We start from the raw sequence: 17172 nt of genomic DNA on the forward strand, positions 1-17172 counted from the left end.
CAATCCGGGCGAAACTGGAACAAGTTACTGCAGATCATCTTACAGAGAATGGGTTTGTACAAAATGATGCTGATCATTGTGTATATAGAAAAGAGTCTGAGAAAGAAAGAGTTATTCTGCTGATATGGGTAGATGACCTACTTATAGCGGCCAATAACAACGGCTCACTCAGTGATGTCAAAGAGATGTTGAAGAGGAAGTTTAAAATGAAAGACTTGGGTGAACTTAAACACTTCCTATAGGTATCGACTTTACACAGAGTGAGGGGGAGATCAAAAGAGACACATAGCAAAGATGCTAGAGAGGTTTGGCATGTCAGAGTGCAAACCAAGGTCAACTCCATGCGAGCAAAAGTTAAATGTTGACACTGAGGGTGAAGTTATCGATTCAACAGGATACAGAGAGATAGTAGGTAGCTTGATATACATTATGACATGTACTAGACCTGATCTGAGCTGGATTGTGAGTAAACTATCACAACACTTAGCAGAACCAAAACAACAACATTGGGCTGCAGCAAAACAACTGTCGAGGTATCTAAAGGGTACTATAGACCAAGAGCTACATTACAAGAAAAGTGAGGAAAGCCTAAAGCTTGAGGGATACAGTGATGCTGATTGGGCAGCCGATCAAAATGATAGAAGAAGCACAACTGGATATTGTTTCAGCTTAACTGAAAATGGTCCAGTTATATCCTGGAAAAGCAGGAAGCAGCCAACAGTGGCGCTATCGACCTGTGAGGCCGAGTACATGGCCTTAGCGGCTACTACTCAAGAGAGCATGTACCTTGTACAGCTATTAAAAGGGGTAGACCGTAATAGCCCACATGTACCAGTGAAGATACATGAGGACAACCAGGGAGCAATAGCTCTATCCAAAAACCCTGTATCCAGACAGAGAAGCAAGCATGTAGACATCAAATACCATTTTGTACGATCTGCACATGCTGAGGGGAAGATATCTATTACATATTGTCCTATATACTGCAGACATGGTAGCTGATGTCCTAACCAAGCCGTTGACAAAGGCACAATTTGACAAGTTCAAAGGGTATTTGTTTGGAGAGTAATGTAAATTGCAGGTATAAAAATTGAACACTGCTAGAGTAGCTTTTGTTTTGTTTATTTTGATTCTGTGTACCACTGTAGAGAGTTATCAACATGTCTTTGAGTGGGGGTGTTGAGCATATTTGTATAATAACAAAGTCATGTTTCAGTTCATGTGTATGACATCATCAGAATGTGCCTGAAACGTGGTGATGCTAATGAGCATGCGCAGTTACAATAAACGGCCCAGTACTCCAGGCCAAACTCTGAGTAATGTAGTCGTGTGTTTCTTCTGTCCGTTAGCATACTTACAAGCTACTTTGGTTGACTGCAAACGTGGAGACTTCTGCAGAATATAATGTCTCACGCAACAAGGCTCCAAGTCAAGTCACAAGCAGCTTACACTGTATCCTTACAACAAGATGTGTATTAAAATTAAAAGTAACAATTTATATTAAGGTACACAAATTCACCATCAACTAGTTATTAATTAACATACATAGCAGTATATTGGCTCTTTATTAGTCATTATAAAACACTTATTAATGCCTTATTCTACATGACCATATTCTACAAGTAATACGCCATTAGTTGAGAGTTTGAACTGTTGCCATCCGGGCGGAGATATCGTGCCCCTTATTTAAAAAAGAACAGATCTAGGCTGTCTTTCGTCCCACAAGCCATCAAACTCCTGAATACATTATGGATAGGACGCACTTAGGGCTGTGCATCTTCACTGGTCTCACGATTCGATTCGATTACGATTATCCTGTCAACGATTCGATATCCCGGTGCATCACGATGCATCACGATTCATACCAATGCGTTGCATCCTCAATTTTCTATATTACTGCACATGGCTTATTTTTCATCAATGCATACATGCAGTAAATACATATGAACTCTCTTTTTATTATTTAGAAAGTGCTTCAGAAATCAATAACATAAATGTCTTGATATTAATTTATAAACCAAAATAAATGAATTGTATAGGTCTAGCCTCCGTGTGTGAAGTTGTTCCATCCTCAAAAACAAATAAATAATGCTTCTGCAGTCGAGCTGCAGCTTCTAGCCACGGTCTTCTGTTAAGAAAGGACACTGAATGTCCTGAATGTGGCATCACATCACACACAGGACTTGAGTCTGAACACAACAGGAGTATTTACAACAACATATAACAACTAAAATACTGCATGTGGGTGCACACTTACATTCTCTGTCTTACTGTTACATAAATCTCATGAATGTATGAGATTAAATTAGCTTAATTATATCTCAGTGATTAAGTGAATAATAAAGTTTCTATCGGGTCACTATCAGCCTGTCACTCATTATTTTCAGGGAGGGGGCGGGGCTTGGAGGAACGACGGAGAGGAGACGATGATCGCGGAAGCTTTTTTTCCCTTTTTGCCTTCACAAACTTTACACACGTATATATCGTCTGAAAATTGCTAGAGGACATTCATACTTTGCAATCCAAGACTTAATTAAATACACCAAAAACCTGACATGATTGTAACGCGATTATTTTTGAAAAACATAAATCCCTGTGCCGCAGCGACACGGAGTGATTCAGAGCGGGTCCTTCTGCTGTTGGTTCTGGACTGGTGTTCTTGTGTTGGTGGATAAAGCAGACTGCTCCATGTTTGGTGTTGCTGTGCCGCTGTCACGTCTGTTCCCTGATCTCTGCGTCACCGACCGATTTGATATTAAAGTGACAGAAAAAACGTTATAGTAAAGCCGCGGCCGGAAAATCAGGAAGCAACTTTACTACGCGATAACCGATTATCTTCCGTCACTGCATCGATACTGCATCGTCCGCATCGCAATGCATCGTAGAAACGATTATTTTCAACACCCCTTCCCCCTATTTCGCAAATGACGGCCGATAGGCCCCTTGTCATGTCTGCCGATATCTGGTTTTCTTATGTCTGTTTGTTTTTATCTGTGTCTATGTTGTTGTCAGTGATGTATTGTCTTAACTTTTTAAATGCCTCTGTTGATGTGCTGCAACTCATTTTCCCCTCGGGGACTAATAAACGAATACTATACTATACTAGTTTTTCCCCAATAACCTTCTAATTAGTGCTGATTTATTGCAAGTAAGGAAGTTGTTGTACATGAGTTTTGGTCTTAATATGCTCTGCTCAATATGGGTCGCATAAGGCAGTAGTACCACAAGAATAGTAATTCTCCCATAATAACACAAATATGATCTATTCTTATGTAACAAGACATGAAACTATAAGCGTTAATTGTGTCTAAATAACTCAAAATGAGGTATGTCTATCTAAGAATATGTTCTTTAAAGTGAAGTCTTGTTCATAACCAATAAGCTAAAGTTGCCTCCTCTTCACACTTTGTAAATACATTATAGAACACAACTACTGAAATGATCCTCAACAGTACATGAACAAAGTAGGCACACGTTGAAATATCTGTTTTATTAATGAACCACTAAAGAGAGGTTCAGACACATGCTCTTACTCCTTCCCAGAACACCAGCTGCATTCCACTCCGTTGAACCCCTGTCACATCTACGCTGTCATTGGAGGCAGTCGCAATTTCTACAGGCTCGCACTTACCTGTTAGCATCTGGCATTCTGTTAGCATCTGTTAGCATCTAGCTCTCCTGCTTACAAACTTTTAGTCATCCCTACTTATACAAGTAGTAGTTTTAGTTGCCTGCGATCTGCGGAGGCCTACTCCCACCTGTCGAGTGCGGCTGTACTGAGGTGTTTTTCCTCCGGTGCTTTAAAGCAGAGGCTACTCAGTATTGGCATATCCAGCCTTGCAGTGGGGTGGTTTGTGAACTACCTCTCTGAAAGGTCCCAATGTGTTCATTTTGATGGACTGTCTTCTGAGTGGTTAAACATTTCTAATGGTGTACCACAAGGTTCTGTTTTAGGACCACTTTTATTCTCCATATATATTAACAGTGTAGGTGATAATGTGGATGAAGCTACTTTACATTTTTATGCAGATGATACCGTGATGTACTGTGCAGGTCCCTCCATTAAAGAGGCTGTTGTTAAATTACAAGCTGTTTTTAACACTATTCAGACTCAGCTCTCTGAACTAAAGCTTCTTTTAAATGTGGATAAAACCAAGGTAATGCTCTTTTCTAAAGCTAAAAAGACACCAGAGCCTGTTTTTGATATTGTAACTACGCAAGGAACAAAACTTGAAGTTGTTGCCTGTTACAAATACCTTGGTATCTGGCTTGATGATTGTCTCTCTTTTAAACTTCATGTCAATAACCTGCTTAAAAAGCTGAGGGTTAGGCTAGGGTTCTTTTTCAGAAACAAGTCCTGCTTCTCGCTTGAGGCCAGGAAAAGGCTCTGTGACCTTTTGACCTGTGCTGGACTATGGGGATCTGGTCTATATGAATGCACTAGCCTATTGCCTGGTTAAGTTAGATGCTGCGTATCAGTGCTCTGAGATTTGTTACTAACTGTAAAGCACTGACTCATCACTGTACCCTGTATGCAAGGCAGGTCTGCCTTCACTAACTGTACGGAGGCTCAGTCATTGGTACATGTTCATTTATAAAGCCATGTTGGGTAAACTACCTTTTTATATCTGCTCTCTGATCTCTGGACGAATTGAAAGTACGTATTGCCTGAGATCTCATGATGTTGTTTTATTAAATGTGCCAAGTGCTAGGACTGTCTTAGGGAAGAAAGCTTTTAGATGTGCAGCTCCACTAAATTGGAACAGTCTGCAAACCAGTTTAAAACTGAGCACTTTGGTTCCCCTGCATCACTTTGAAACTTGGCTGGGTGACATGCTGTCTGATACTCATGGTACCTGTCACTGTGAATAGAGTTTGTAAACTGTACCCTGTACATTATGTTGTATGTCATCCTTATTGTTTTTATGTTACATGTGTAACTAATGTCCTGCAGGTCACCCTTGAAGAAGAGATCTTTTGATCTCAAGGGGCTTCACCTGGTTCAATAAAGGCTACAAACAAACACCAAAACATGTCAAGGTTCTCCAAGGCTGAGAACACATAATGCAGCCTGTACGTTTGAATAAAAACAGATTTTTAACAAAGTTTATATATTTGTGATCATACTGTGTGTGACCTGCTTGTATGTACTTACACAATAGGTGAAAGGTGGTTATTGTGTTTTTGACAAGACTAACAGTGTGCAATCATTACAAGTGTGTGTACAATAGATCATATTTGTTATTTGCCGCTGTTATTATGGGAGAATGACTATTCTTGTGGTACTATTGTCTTATTTGGCCCATATTGAGCAGAGCATATTAAGACCAAAACTCATGTACAACAACTTCCTTACTTGCAATAAATCAGCACTAATTAGAGGGTCATTGAGGAAACACTCAACTAATGGCCTACATTATAAAGTGTTTTATAAGGACTAATAAAGAGCCAATATACTACTAATATGCATGTTAATTAACAACTAGTTGATGGAGAATTTGTGTACCTTAATATAAAGTGTTACCAAATGAAATGTAACCTTTTGGGCAGACAGATGAACAGATCTCAGTGCTGCCATGTTCTAAAGGAACTAAACTATTTAAGCTTAATCATTCCAATAAAATGGCTCTTATAACTCATTAACGCCAATGCACATGGCTTCTGTGGGTCAGTGTTTCCATGTGGTGTGGTGAGATGACCCTACATCAAACCTGCTCTGAGCAACTCCTTCCAACGCAACTGAAGTCAGATCATGACTGGCATCCTGGAGACTCCAGCTGCTTCAGAGGGAACACATGTAGTCTCTTATTTATAAAAAGGCCCATTGGAGGACTAGCAAACTAGTCTTCAGCTGTGAAGGTATGGGATTAGTCCCTGGTCCATGATATGCACAAAATAAATGACATAAATATGATTATTCACCAAGTTTTTTTAATGAGGTAGGTGATTATAATAAAAGATAGAAAACAATATAATACCAGAGTTCAGGTTATCAGTCTGTCACCATGCTATCTGCAGTTATGAACCTTTAAGAGAAGAAATAATAATAATAATAATAATAATAACAAACATATAGCAGCTGTAATAAAAAGTTGCAACAGAAGAACATATGAAATGGTATGGACCCTTAATAAATGTTCATCAGTATGCATGTCAGCATGCTAAACTGCTAGCATGCTTTTGGAGAAGGACCTCAGCAACATAACAGCAAGACTCATTCTACAGCATACAGTATATGTGTGTACAGTATATACAGTTCACCTGCTGTTGCTCTATGCTTCATACTGGCAATGCAATCAAAGGATCATTTCCTGCAGGTCATCTCCGCTCATACAGTGTAATAAGGTGGTTCCTCTGTGCACCCTCCCCACACAACCCACTGCATTCTGAAGTGTGTGGTGTCTGCTTCCGTCACGTCACAGGATCAAACGGTAGAAGACCCAGCATGCCAACATGACCCAGTGACTGGCCCAGTTCAGTTCGGACCACCTCTGGACGGTGTGGATGGCAGTGTAACCCTGTCAACAGGAGACAAAAACAAAACATTACACACACACCTCTGTCTCACGTCAGTCGGTGCTGTGAAACAATAATCACTATAACATTGAAATACAATTCTCAAAAAGTCACTGCAGAGAGAAAAAAAAAGCCGTTGATTGGATTAGGGGCCAGTGGTTCCCAAACTTTTTCAGTCGGGACCCCCTTGGGTATTGAAAATACCTATATCTATAATCCTACCAATATATTGGTAGGATTAATTGTATATTGTTGTAAAAACATTACATTTTCTTTGCTAATAATAAGAAGATACAAAGATCCAACTATCATTTTATATTTTATTATGGATTACACATGAACAAAAGTGAAAAATAGATTTTTAAATTTAAATGTCTTTAAGGAAAATATATGAATGAACACTGAACTACTATTTCTACTGCAGGTTGCAAACGATCACATCACTATACAATTCCTATTCCACACAAAGCCTGTCAATGACTTGTGTGTGCTTGCTGTCCCTCGCAGATCTTCTCAAACCGGGGCTGTTGTTTTGAGACTGCCTCTCAGTTCATTCTCAATGTTCAGCTTTGATCTGTATTTGGTTTTGATGGCAGCAACAGCAGAAAAGCCTGTCTCACACAAGTAGGATGTTGCAAAAGGCAGCAGTATGCTCAAAGCGCTCTGACCAATGAGAGGGTACTCCTTCTCCAACCCAAAACCCAGCCATGGTCCTGGATTTGACCAGCAGCCTCATGGTTGAATGTACTGTTCCTCTCCTGCAGTGCTGAACGTGGTCGGTGGTGTTGCAACACATGGATCTCTAATCCAGTCGTCTTTAGCACGGTCACCCACAGAGAAGTATTTCTGGAAGCTGACTTTCAGGGCTGCGATGTGGTCTCTCATACATGGGAACGCTGCGCTCTGCAGCTCATTGGTCTCGATGAATGCCTTGAGATTCTCAAATGAGTCGATATCCCCACGTTCTAGTCTCCTGCCCCACATGTCCAGTTTCCGTGTGAAGGATTGTATCTTGTGTGGAAGGTGTGTATTGTTGCCCTGCAACTGCAGATTCAATTCATTTAGGGCAGGGGTCTCCAACCTTTCTCCACCTGAGTGCTACTTTGAAAAAATGAAAGTGGCCAAGAGTTACTTGCATCGCATCGCTTACATGTATTCACATAGCACTCATCAGTTGAATTAAGCTACTTTTTTGTGAAATCAATACCTAAAGCTTATCTAAAATCTTAACTTCACATCAAGGTCCAAGAAAACGACAATTTCTCACGTATTAATATGGACAACATAGTAAGTACTTCACTGAAGATTCACATAAATGTCCAAGAGCAAATTACAATGTTTTCACTTCTTCTTATGGCCCACATAGTAAATACATCGCCTTAATCACCACCTTGCAAGCATCTTATGGCACGTGTAAAATAAGTGCATTCACTCTTTTTTACAGTCAGTGAGATAACTGGCGCTGCATGGAGTCTACCATACAGGTGTATGCTGGACCCACTCAGGTTCACTCTAATAGAGTCATTTACATGTTCATCAGTCGGTCTTGTTCTAGATTTTGATTGCATTCATGCCAGAAAAGGCTGCTTCACAAAGGCAATTAGAGCCACGTAAAGCAGACAGGTTCAGTGCTGCTTGGTGATGTTCTTATAGTTCTCTGGGCGTACAAGGCTCCAGAAATGTTGTGAGTTTTGCTGAGACTTCAGCTGAACATGATTTTGGAGATTTATAACCTCCATCTCCATCTCCACAGGATTGACACTGAACAGTGCAGCCATCTTTTCTTCTTCTTCGTGTTGACATGACATTATAAGCCATAATAAATCAATTGTATAGGTCTAGCCTCCCTATATCTGTGTGTGACATTTTACCATCCTCAAAAACTAATAGTGCTGCAGTCTAGCTGCAGCTTCAAGCAACGGTCTTCTGTTAAAAAAAGGACACTAATGTCTTGAATGAGGCATCACACACAGGACTTAAGTCTGAACACAGCAGGCAACAGGAGTATTTACAACAGCATTATAAAAACAAAAATACTGCATGTGGGTGCACACTTACATTCTCTGTCTGTCTGTTACATTAATCCCATGAATGTATGAGATTAAGTTAGCTTCATCATCTCAATCAGTGATTAAGTGAATAATAACGTTTCTATCAGGTCACTATCAGCCTGTCACTCTTATTAGTAGTTATTTTCAGGAGGGGGCGGGGCTTGGAGGAACGGAGAGGAGACGGTGATTGCGGAAGCTTTCCTCCTGCCTTCACAAACTTTACACGCGTATTTAACTGAAAATAGCAAGAGGACATTCATACTCTGCGATCCAAGACTTGATTAAATCCACCAAAAACCTGACATGACGATAACGAGTGTTTTTCAAAAACACAAATCCCTCCCTGTGTGTTTGAGCCGCAGCGACGCGGCCTGATTCAGAGCGGGTCATTCTGCCGTTGGTTCTGACTGGTGCTGCTGGAGAAAGCAGACTGCTCCGTGTGTGGTGTCGCCCAGCCGCTGTCACGTCTGCTCCTTGATCTCTGCGTCATGGACCAATTTGATATTCGTGTGACAGAAACAATTCTAAAATAAAAAAACTTTATTGTCCGGCCGCGGCCGAAAAATCAAGAAGCAACCTTACTACGCTATAATCGATAATCGAGCGGCGAGCTACTGAAAAGCTGCCCGCGAGCTACCGGTAGCTCGCGATCGACGTGTTGGAGACCCCTGATTTAGGGGATAGCAGGTTCGAGTCCCACTGCAGTCAGCATGTCCTTGTGTCCCTGAGACATTGCTCCTGTGGGGATCGTCCACAGTACTGAATGTATGTAAGTCGCTTTGGATAAAAGCGTCTAACAAGTGACATGTAATGTAATTTAGCTTCACAAACATGTCGCTTAGGTAGGCCAGTTTCATGAGGAAGTGTTCATCATTAAACTTTCTGGCAAGATCGTTCGCCTCCTCCTCCAAGAAGATTCTGATCTCATCTTTAAGCGCCAGCACCCTGGACAGCACTTTTCCGCGAGAGAGCCATCGGGACTCGCTGTGAAAAAGAACAGCTGTGTACTCGGAGCCCATCCCCTCGCACAGTGCGGAACGAAGACGAGCTTTCAGTGGTCTTGTTTTGATGTAATGGACGGTGGTTATAACACGGGACAAAAGGGCACTAAGCTCCGGACTCAGCTGCTCTGACGCCTCTCTGTGTATCACACAGGCGTCCACACTGCTCTGATGAGCGCCTGGAGCCGTGTTCCTGCCAGAGCCCGGGCACCGTCTGCAGATCCCCACACAGTCCTCCCATTTCATTCCGGCTTCACTCAGACAGGTGTCCATTATTTTGAACAGTTCATCAGCTGTTGCTCTCCTTCGGACATAGCTGCAAAAGAGCAAATCCTCGCTCAGCTCATCTGTATCCACGTGTCTGTAGCCTCGACTACCTGGAGCGCAAAGTGTTTGTCTTTTACTTTCTCAACAAGCTGCTCTTTCATGCCTTCTGAGATGTCATCAATGCGTCTTGTCGGACAAGGGGATGGCTTTGAGTTTCTGGGCAGTTGCTTCGTCCATTAAAGTTGAAACCATATCTATAGCGCAAGGGAGTATGAGCTTCTCAGCGATGGTGTGTGGTTTTTTAGACTTGGCGATATGATATGCTACTTTATACGAGGCAAGTCGAGCATTAGATGTGACAGATGCTGTTTTAACAAAGCAGATCTGCTGACCACGATATTCTTGTAGTTTTCTCTGAAAGAAATCGAAGGGCTTGTTCACATCATTGGGGTGTGTGGTCTCCAAGTGACGTGTCATCTTGTTTGGTTTCATGCTCGCTACTGCTAAGGCTTTGAAACAGAGGACACACACTGGTCCTTCCTCCCCACACACAGTGGCGGTGCCAGAGTATCTTTGTTGGGTAATCTATGGTAGGGCTAACCCATACAGTGGTGGGGCTCAAGTCAGTGTTTGTAATGTAATTACATACACGCTATATCGCACCCCTTGACAGTGAAACGCACGCGTGAGGCTTTTATTAGTCTCCTTTTATCAGCTAAATTACATCGAGAGCAACAGGTGTGAGTTAAACAATACAATAGCCTATTCTGCTAATTCCACGTTGTTACAACAAAGAAACAAGAAAAGTTGGCATATAGAATTGACACGGAGAGAGAGAGAGAGAGAGAGAGAGAGAGAGAGAGAGGGAGAGTGAGGGAGAGAGACAGAGAGAGAGACACAGACACAGGTAAACAGAGAGAGACAGACACAGCACACAGGTGGCCTGTGTCTCTATTGTCATACATATTACAAAATATATTCAAAACTCACTATTCCCTCTTCAGGTGGGTCGTGTGACTCTGGCACCTGTTCGACTTGTACCTCAATGCGAGCGCGTTTAAGAACAAATCTATCCATCCGAAATATACAATTAATCCTAGAGATTCTGCTGTCTGTCTGCAATTTACTCGGCGCGAGTTTGGGGACTTTCCACTGTGAACACGTGACGTATCAGTAATGCATAATGCAGTAATGCACCCAACGGTACGTTGCTCTGATTGGCTGTAGGTCTGTTCAAATTGCATTCGGAGGCATTTTGATCTGACCGCGCTGATATTATAACGCGAGAGAATTTCCACACCTTTAGTGTATACAACTCCCCCACTACTTAGACTATTCCTTGCACCCCTCTAGCATAAGCCTGAATGGTCTCAGCCATATTGCGTCAGTAACGTGCACTTGTTGTTACAGCAGGATCAGGTTGTGTGTTGTGGACTCCACCAGTAGATTTTCGCAATCCGTGTTCTCAACATGCTACTTCAACATAATGTTTCATGGTCGGGCTAAGGTAGGGCCAAGCCATTTCTTGGTATGGCTGTAGCCTACCCCAGCCATACCCTGGCGCCGCCACTGCCCACATACCACGTTAGATGTGAAGCCAAGGGAGATCTATGACTCATCATACCTTCTTGATTTGGGCTTAGTTGCTGCAGGGCTTGTCGTAGGCTCATCCACTTTTCTTTTAACTGACGGCCGTGTTAAAAACGTCTCCATTTAGATTTATTTTCGAGCAGTGTTTGTTTACAATTTCTTCCCGTGCCCCCCCTGCAGTACCCCCCCTGCAGTACCCCCCACAGTTTGAAAACCACTGGATTAGGCTAATATCAGAGACGGTCCTGTATTCTAAAGCAGGGATGTCAAACATACACATATATATATATATATATACGTTTTAGAATACAGGACCGTATATATATATATATATAAAGAGAGATTGTATACATTTACAAGGTAGGGGGATAACTTAAACTTCTTCCTTCATAGTTCCCACATTAGCTGTTATGCTGGTGCGTCAGGATTACTGCACACCTGTGGAAATGAATGTTACATCATTTCAAGATCTTGAAAAGTTGTTTTGATCATAAAGTAAAATCCTATAGTGTTCAGTTTTGTGTCTTTGTAGATACAGTGTGATCTCTAACAGTCATTACATTTTTTAAATTGTACTTAAGAAATGTCAGGTTGTAATGTTTGTAAAAAGATATGTATTTGGTGCACTTAACCAAAGGGGACACTTTGGAGTTGTGGTTATGTATGGGTTATTCTGCCATGACGTTACTGGTCAGGCCCACATGAGATCAAATGTGGCCGTATGTGGAACCTGAACTCAAATGAGTTCGAAAGCATCCATCCGTTATCTGTCAGCAGTTCTCCGCTCACTAACTCAGTAAGACACTTGTGCACAGATGTTTTCAAATAAAAGCATTCCAGCTACTAACATGTCTTGATCCCAGCCTTCTACTTATAACATGAGCCTCTGTGACCTGCACTGTATCTTGCTTAATACAGTATGTTAATGTTCCTTATCCTCCAGTTGCTCTCACCTCTTCTACTTCCTGTTCGTCAAGACCAGGATCAAACATAGAGCCCAGGTAGGTGAGGTGGAAGATGGCCAGGAGGCTGAAAACCAGGTTCAGCAACATCACCCAGTAGTCCTGCACGAATGAAGAGAAGATAACTGTGAAACAGACACAATATTGTAACCCTCGATATTCTGTTGGGAAGCTGGCCCGACTCTTCAGACCAGAAGAAGGCTTTGCTCGGTAACTCTAAGAGACCCAAAGAAGCATCAGCTCACCACTGGTTCAACATTATTTAGTCATTCATCTGTAATAAACATTGTCTTTTATTTAGCCATCTATTCAAATGTTAAAAATGTAGAAAGTGTTATCATTTCATTACAATTGGCATTAGTAGTAACAGTAGTTTGAAACAGATGCAATGCTGTTAAAGCACTGTGGTCTCAAGTTGTCCTCTTCAGTTGCCGGCCTGGTTTGTCACCGTCAGATTGAAGTTGAAAAATATAAAATGTACCATAGGCATTCATATTCCACCTGCAGCTGTTTCTCTGCACAGTTAGGATTTATAAACACTAAGCTCGACAGGTCATTCACAGAGACCTCGACACATACGTGTAACTGACAGAAGGAGAAACGCTCTGATATGACTTCCTACATATCATATATCAAGAGTTCATTTGTAAAGCCAATCTTACAACGAATACATAAACGCCTGTTTGACACTCCCCGTGTGCAAAACAAATACAGACAGAATGCTAAGTATCACCAGAGATAACAGGCTTTGCAAAAGAACCTCTCCAATGTGTTCTGCAATGGATAAACAGTACTTGCACGTTATGAAATGTACCCTCACAAGTCACAGGGTGAACGTTGGAACACTTTCAAACGGTTACATTTACCATGAGACAGTTTGGGGGCCTCAGCAGACACATCCGAGTGCAGAGAGCTCCACAACATCGTCAGTTCAAATCTATGATCTTAACACTATTTAGGCTTCAGATAGATGAGGGTGTGATGATCAAAGTGTGTTAAAAGAGGACACATTCTTATGCTGATTCATTTATATCAATCTATCTTTAAAATGATATGCGTAGAGCCCAATATGACACATTACAACTGGCTCCGGGAGCTTTCCAGTCTGCAGCAGACCCGTCCGCGGCCCAGACCAACTCCCCTGAAACTGGTCCTCATGGCAGCCAGAGCTGCTTTACAACAGGTCTGTTTTGAGCGAAGCTGTACCTTCTTGTGCTGATGGGTGCAGTCGGGGGGGCAGGGCCTGGAGAGGACACAGGCACTGAAGATGGAGGCAAGCTTTTTTCTCAGAACTGAGGATGAGAAAAATCAACAGCCTTGTTCATTGAGGTGTGAGAACCAAACCCCATTAAGGCAATCACACATGCGGGGAGCACACAAGGACCGACATGGGAAATGTAGTCCTCTTTAGCCTCTTGACTACAGAGGTCATGATAAGGTGAACATATTTGCCTTTGTTTTACAAAAAACTAAAGACTGGCGATAACAGTAATAGTTCTGTTCAATAGATCAACGTTCTCTCTTGAAAACTCCTATTAACAAAGCAAGCAAGCAAGCAAGCAGCACACACACACACACACACACACACACACACACACACACACACACACACACACACACACACACACACACACACACACACACACACACACACACACACACACACACACACACACACACACACACACACACACACACACACACACACACACACACACACACACACACACACACACACACACACACACACACACACACACACACACACACACACACACACACACACACACACACACACACACACACACACACACACACACACACACACACACACACACACACACACACACACACACACACACACACACGGTTCAGTGAGTGCATTCACCGTACCATGTTCCACATATGTAATGAAGCCCAGAGAGAGCAGCACAGCGCCCAGGTGGAAGCTCAGCCCCTGAGAGAGCACGGGGGGGGGGGGTTGACAAAACCAAATCCAGTCACAATACAACAAACATACAAGACTACTAAAAATAAAACAACAATTACATATTCAAATTTGGACATAACCACTATAGGGCCACAGAGAGGCCATGAACAAATACATCTGCATATATATATATATATTACTGTGTATACATATAGTTCTAGATCTTTTTGGCGTGAACGCAAAATCCCAGGAACTATCGGAACTATTCCTGGGAAAAGTACTTGGTACCTAATGCTGATTCGCTGACAGGCCCAGTGTTATTTGTCTGACCCGCAGATGGAAGAAATCATGTTTGAGCCTCTTGTTATTGTGTCATGTGACCTGACAGCCATTGTAGTATATCATACGTTCACAAACTACATCCTAAAATCATATTAAAAGTATATTTAAGTATACAAGCAATACCCCTAACACTGTTAAGTGGCGAGCAGAAAAGAGTCTTCCCGTCACTCACGTGCAGCAGAGCGCTGGCTGTGTATGTCACCAGGATGGCAGGGAAAGTCCCCAGTTTCATGGCGTTTTTAAAGGCATCTGAAAACATGGATCATTACGCATTAAACACAACATCCTGAGGTTATAATGTACAGCATCTTTCATAAAACATGTTCATACAAAATGAGTGATGATCAATGTGCTTGTTTTTGTCTAAAACCACAAGGTTTTAAATGTATTCTAATATACAGTATGTATGACCTCAGAGTAGCTGGAAGCAGATACTATTAGGATTACTGCTAATTAAGAAGCTGAAACCATGAACTGATTTTCTAAATGGTTGCTTAAATGTTTTCTTCCGATTGATCAAGTTATGCAGCTATACATATGACACTGCTCTCAACAGAACAGGAAGATGTTGACATGTGTTGTGTATGTATAAGGGAAGACCTCTGATAGGAGCAACAGAGGAAAGGGGATAGTCTATTTGCAGCTCATAGAGTCCTATTGTGAACCGAAATGTTGAGCACCCCAACGTTGTATGTTAGAAATGTATAGTAGGGTCCACAGCTCATAAAAACTACTGAATGCTAACTTACATATGTCGGGCAATTTGCACAATTAGCTTAAGTTGCGCAATTAACATTATAGCTTATGTCAACAATAGTAAGTAAATGGTCTGACCGATTGTGGTTTTGGAGATAGCGGAATGCATTTGGGACATTTTCAGGATCTGAAATGGCAGTTAGCATCGGGCAGTTTCTATGTGCTGGGGACCCTACTATACATTTCCAATATAAAACTTTGGGGTACTCAACATTTCCAGGTTCACACTGCTAGCAACTAGACTAAAAGGGGGATCATCCTCTGGGGATCATGACTGTCTGTCAAAGGTTTCCCCTCCATGAATCAGTGAGTGACGTTAGCCTCCAGCAGGTTTTGTGTGTGGGGCAGCAGGACTGAATCTTTCTGAAGATGTACGCACTTACAGGTTTTCAGCCATCGAGACATGGGAATGTTCCAGGAAGTCACCACCAGCACCATGGAGCGGGGCATCTCCACACTGAGAGGCTTCACCACACTCATGTCCCTGCACAATAATCACAGACACACATTTTATGACCAGTAACTCATCATTTCACTCTTCTTCTACCGCACTAAATGGACCGATCGCATACCGCCAACTTCAATCAAGAGGAATACGACATTATAACGGAGACCAATAAAAGGAAAATATATATAAATACACAGCACAAAAGCATCACTTTTGCATTATTAGAAAACATTTTCCAACTAATTCATATGGAAAGGGAATCCAAACATGTACAATTATTAAGAAATACAGGTTTTATTTCTGAGAGACTGCAAAAAAGGTGTGAACTTTGTAGTGAATTATTGGTGACTTCATTTTCATTTAATTTTAAACCTTTATTTATATAGATAAATCCCATTGAGATCATTGATCTCTTTTCCAAGGGAGACCTGCTCAAGTAGTTCCACATGAAACATAAAAGCATAAACAGAACAACAAAAGGACATCATACAGCATCATTTACATAATTATCCACATAAACAGGTACCAATAGTTTCCGATTGAGTAGCATCCAACCGAGCTTTAAAAACATTTAGTGGCACCAGATTGTTCAGTTTCCATTTAATTTGCAGACTATTCCAAGACAGAGGAGCTGCATCTAAAAGCTGTCTTCCCTAAGACAGTCCTAGCAGTTGGCACATTTAATAAAACCACAGCATTCGATCTCAGGCAGTAGCCACTTACAATTCTCCGTGAGATCAGGGAGCAGATATAAGATGGAAGTTTCCCTAACATGGCTTTGTATATAAAAATGTACCAGTGACTGAGCCTCCGTACAGTTAGTGAAAGCAAACCAGCCCTTGCATACAGGGTACAGTGATGGCTTAATGCTTTACAGCAGGGGTGGGGAACCTCCGGCCTCCGGGCCGTATACGGCCCGCGAGACAATTTGGTACGGCCCTCGAGGTAATTTATAAACACACGCAAAAAATAAAAAAATGAAAGAAATCTAGACCGCAAAAAAATTAAACAAGCGAGTGCCTGTTTTTCCTGGCCAAGGTCAGGGTCCTTGAACACAACACGTGGTATATGTCTCGACCATAGACTGTGGTCTCGACTGACAGGGGTGCAGTTCTGACGGAGAGCACCAGAACGCCACTCCAGCACTTCAAAAATTGCAGTACCGATAAATCCATACACATGCCACAGTTTCTGCTCATCTGTCACACTGATCAGACAGTCAATAACTGTGTTGTTATCATTAGCATCTGGTTAGCTAGCTATGCTAACGAATATAAGAAGCTTTTTCTACAACCAGTGAGGCAAAGGC

General features: G+C 41.9%; 1 protein-coding gene across 3 annotated transcripts in view; it reads right to left on the bottom strand.

Annotated features, from left to right (window-relative positions):
• Positions 1 to 5911: 5911 nt before the first annotated feature.
• Positions 5912 to 17172, bottom strand: part of LOC117449932 (protein-serine O-palmitoleoyltransferase porcupine-like) — a 32574-nt gene continuing 21313 nt past the window's right edge. For all 3 annotated transcript variants that reach the window (XM_034087871.2, XM_034087870.1, XM_034087869.2), the window contains exons 8-13: positions 15799 to 15899; positions 14832 to 14908; positions 14281 to 14344; positions 13594 to 13679; positions 12379 to 12489; positions 5912 to 6518 (exon numbers count right to left, since the gene is read on the bottom strand). In XM_034087871.2, coding sequence (XP_033943762.1) covers positions 6417 to 6518; positions 12379 to 12489; positions 13594 to 13679; positions 14281 to 14344; positions 14832 to 14908; positions 15799 to 15899 — 541 coding nt within the window. In that variant the 3' untranslated portion in view covers positions 5912 to 6416. The remainder of the gene's footprint in view (positions 6519 to 12378; positions 12490 to 13593; positions 13680 to 14280; positions 14345 to 14831; positions 14909 to 15798; positions 15900 to 17172) is intronic.

The sequence above is a fragment of the Pseudochaenichthys georgianus genome, chromosome 7, assembly GCF_902827115.2.
Source record: "Pseudochaenichthys georgianus chromosome 7, fPseGeo1.2, whole genome shotgun sequence".
Classification (NCBI taxonomy): domain Eukaryota; kingdom Metazoa; phylum Chordata; class Actinopteri; order Perciformes; family Channichthyidae; genus Pseudochaenichthys; species Pseudochaenichthys georgianus.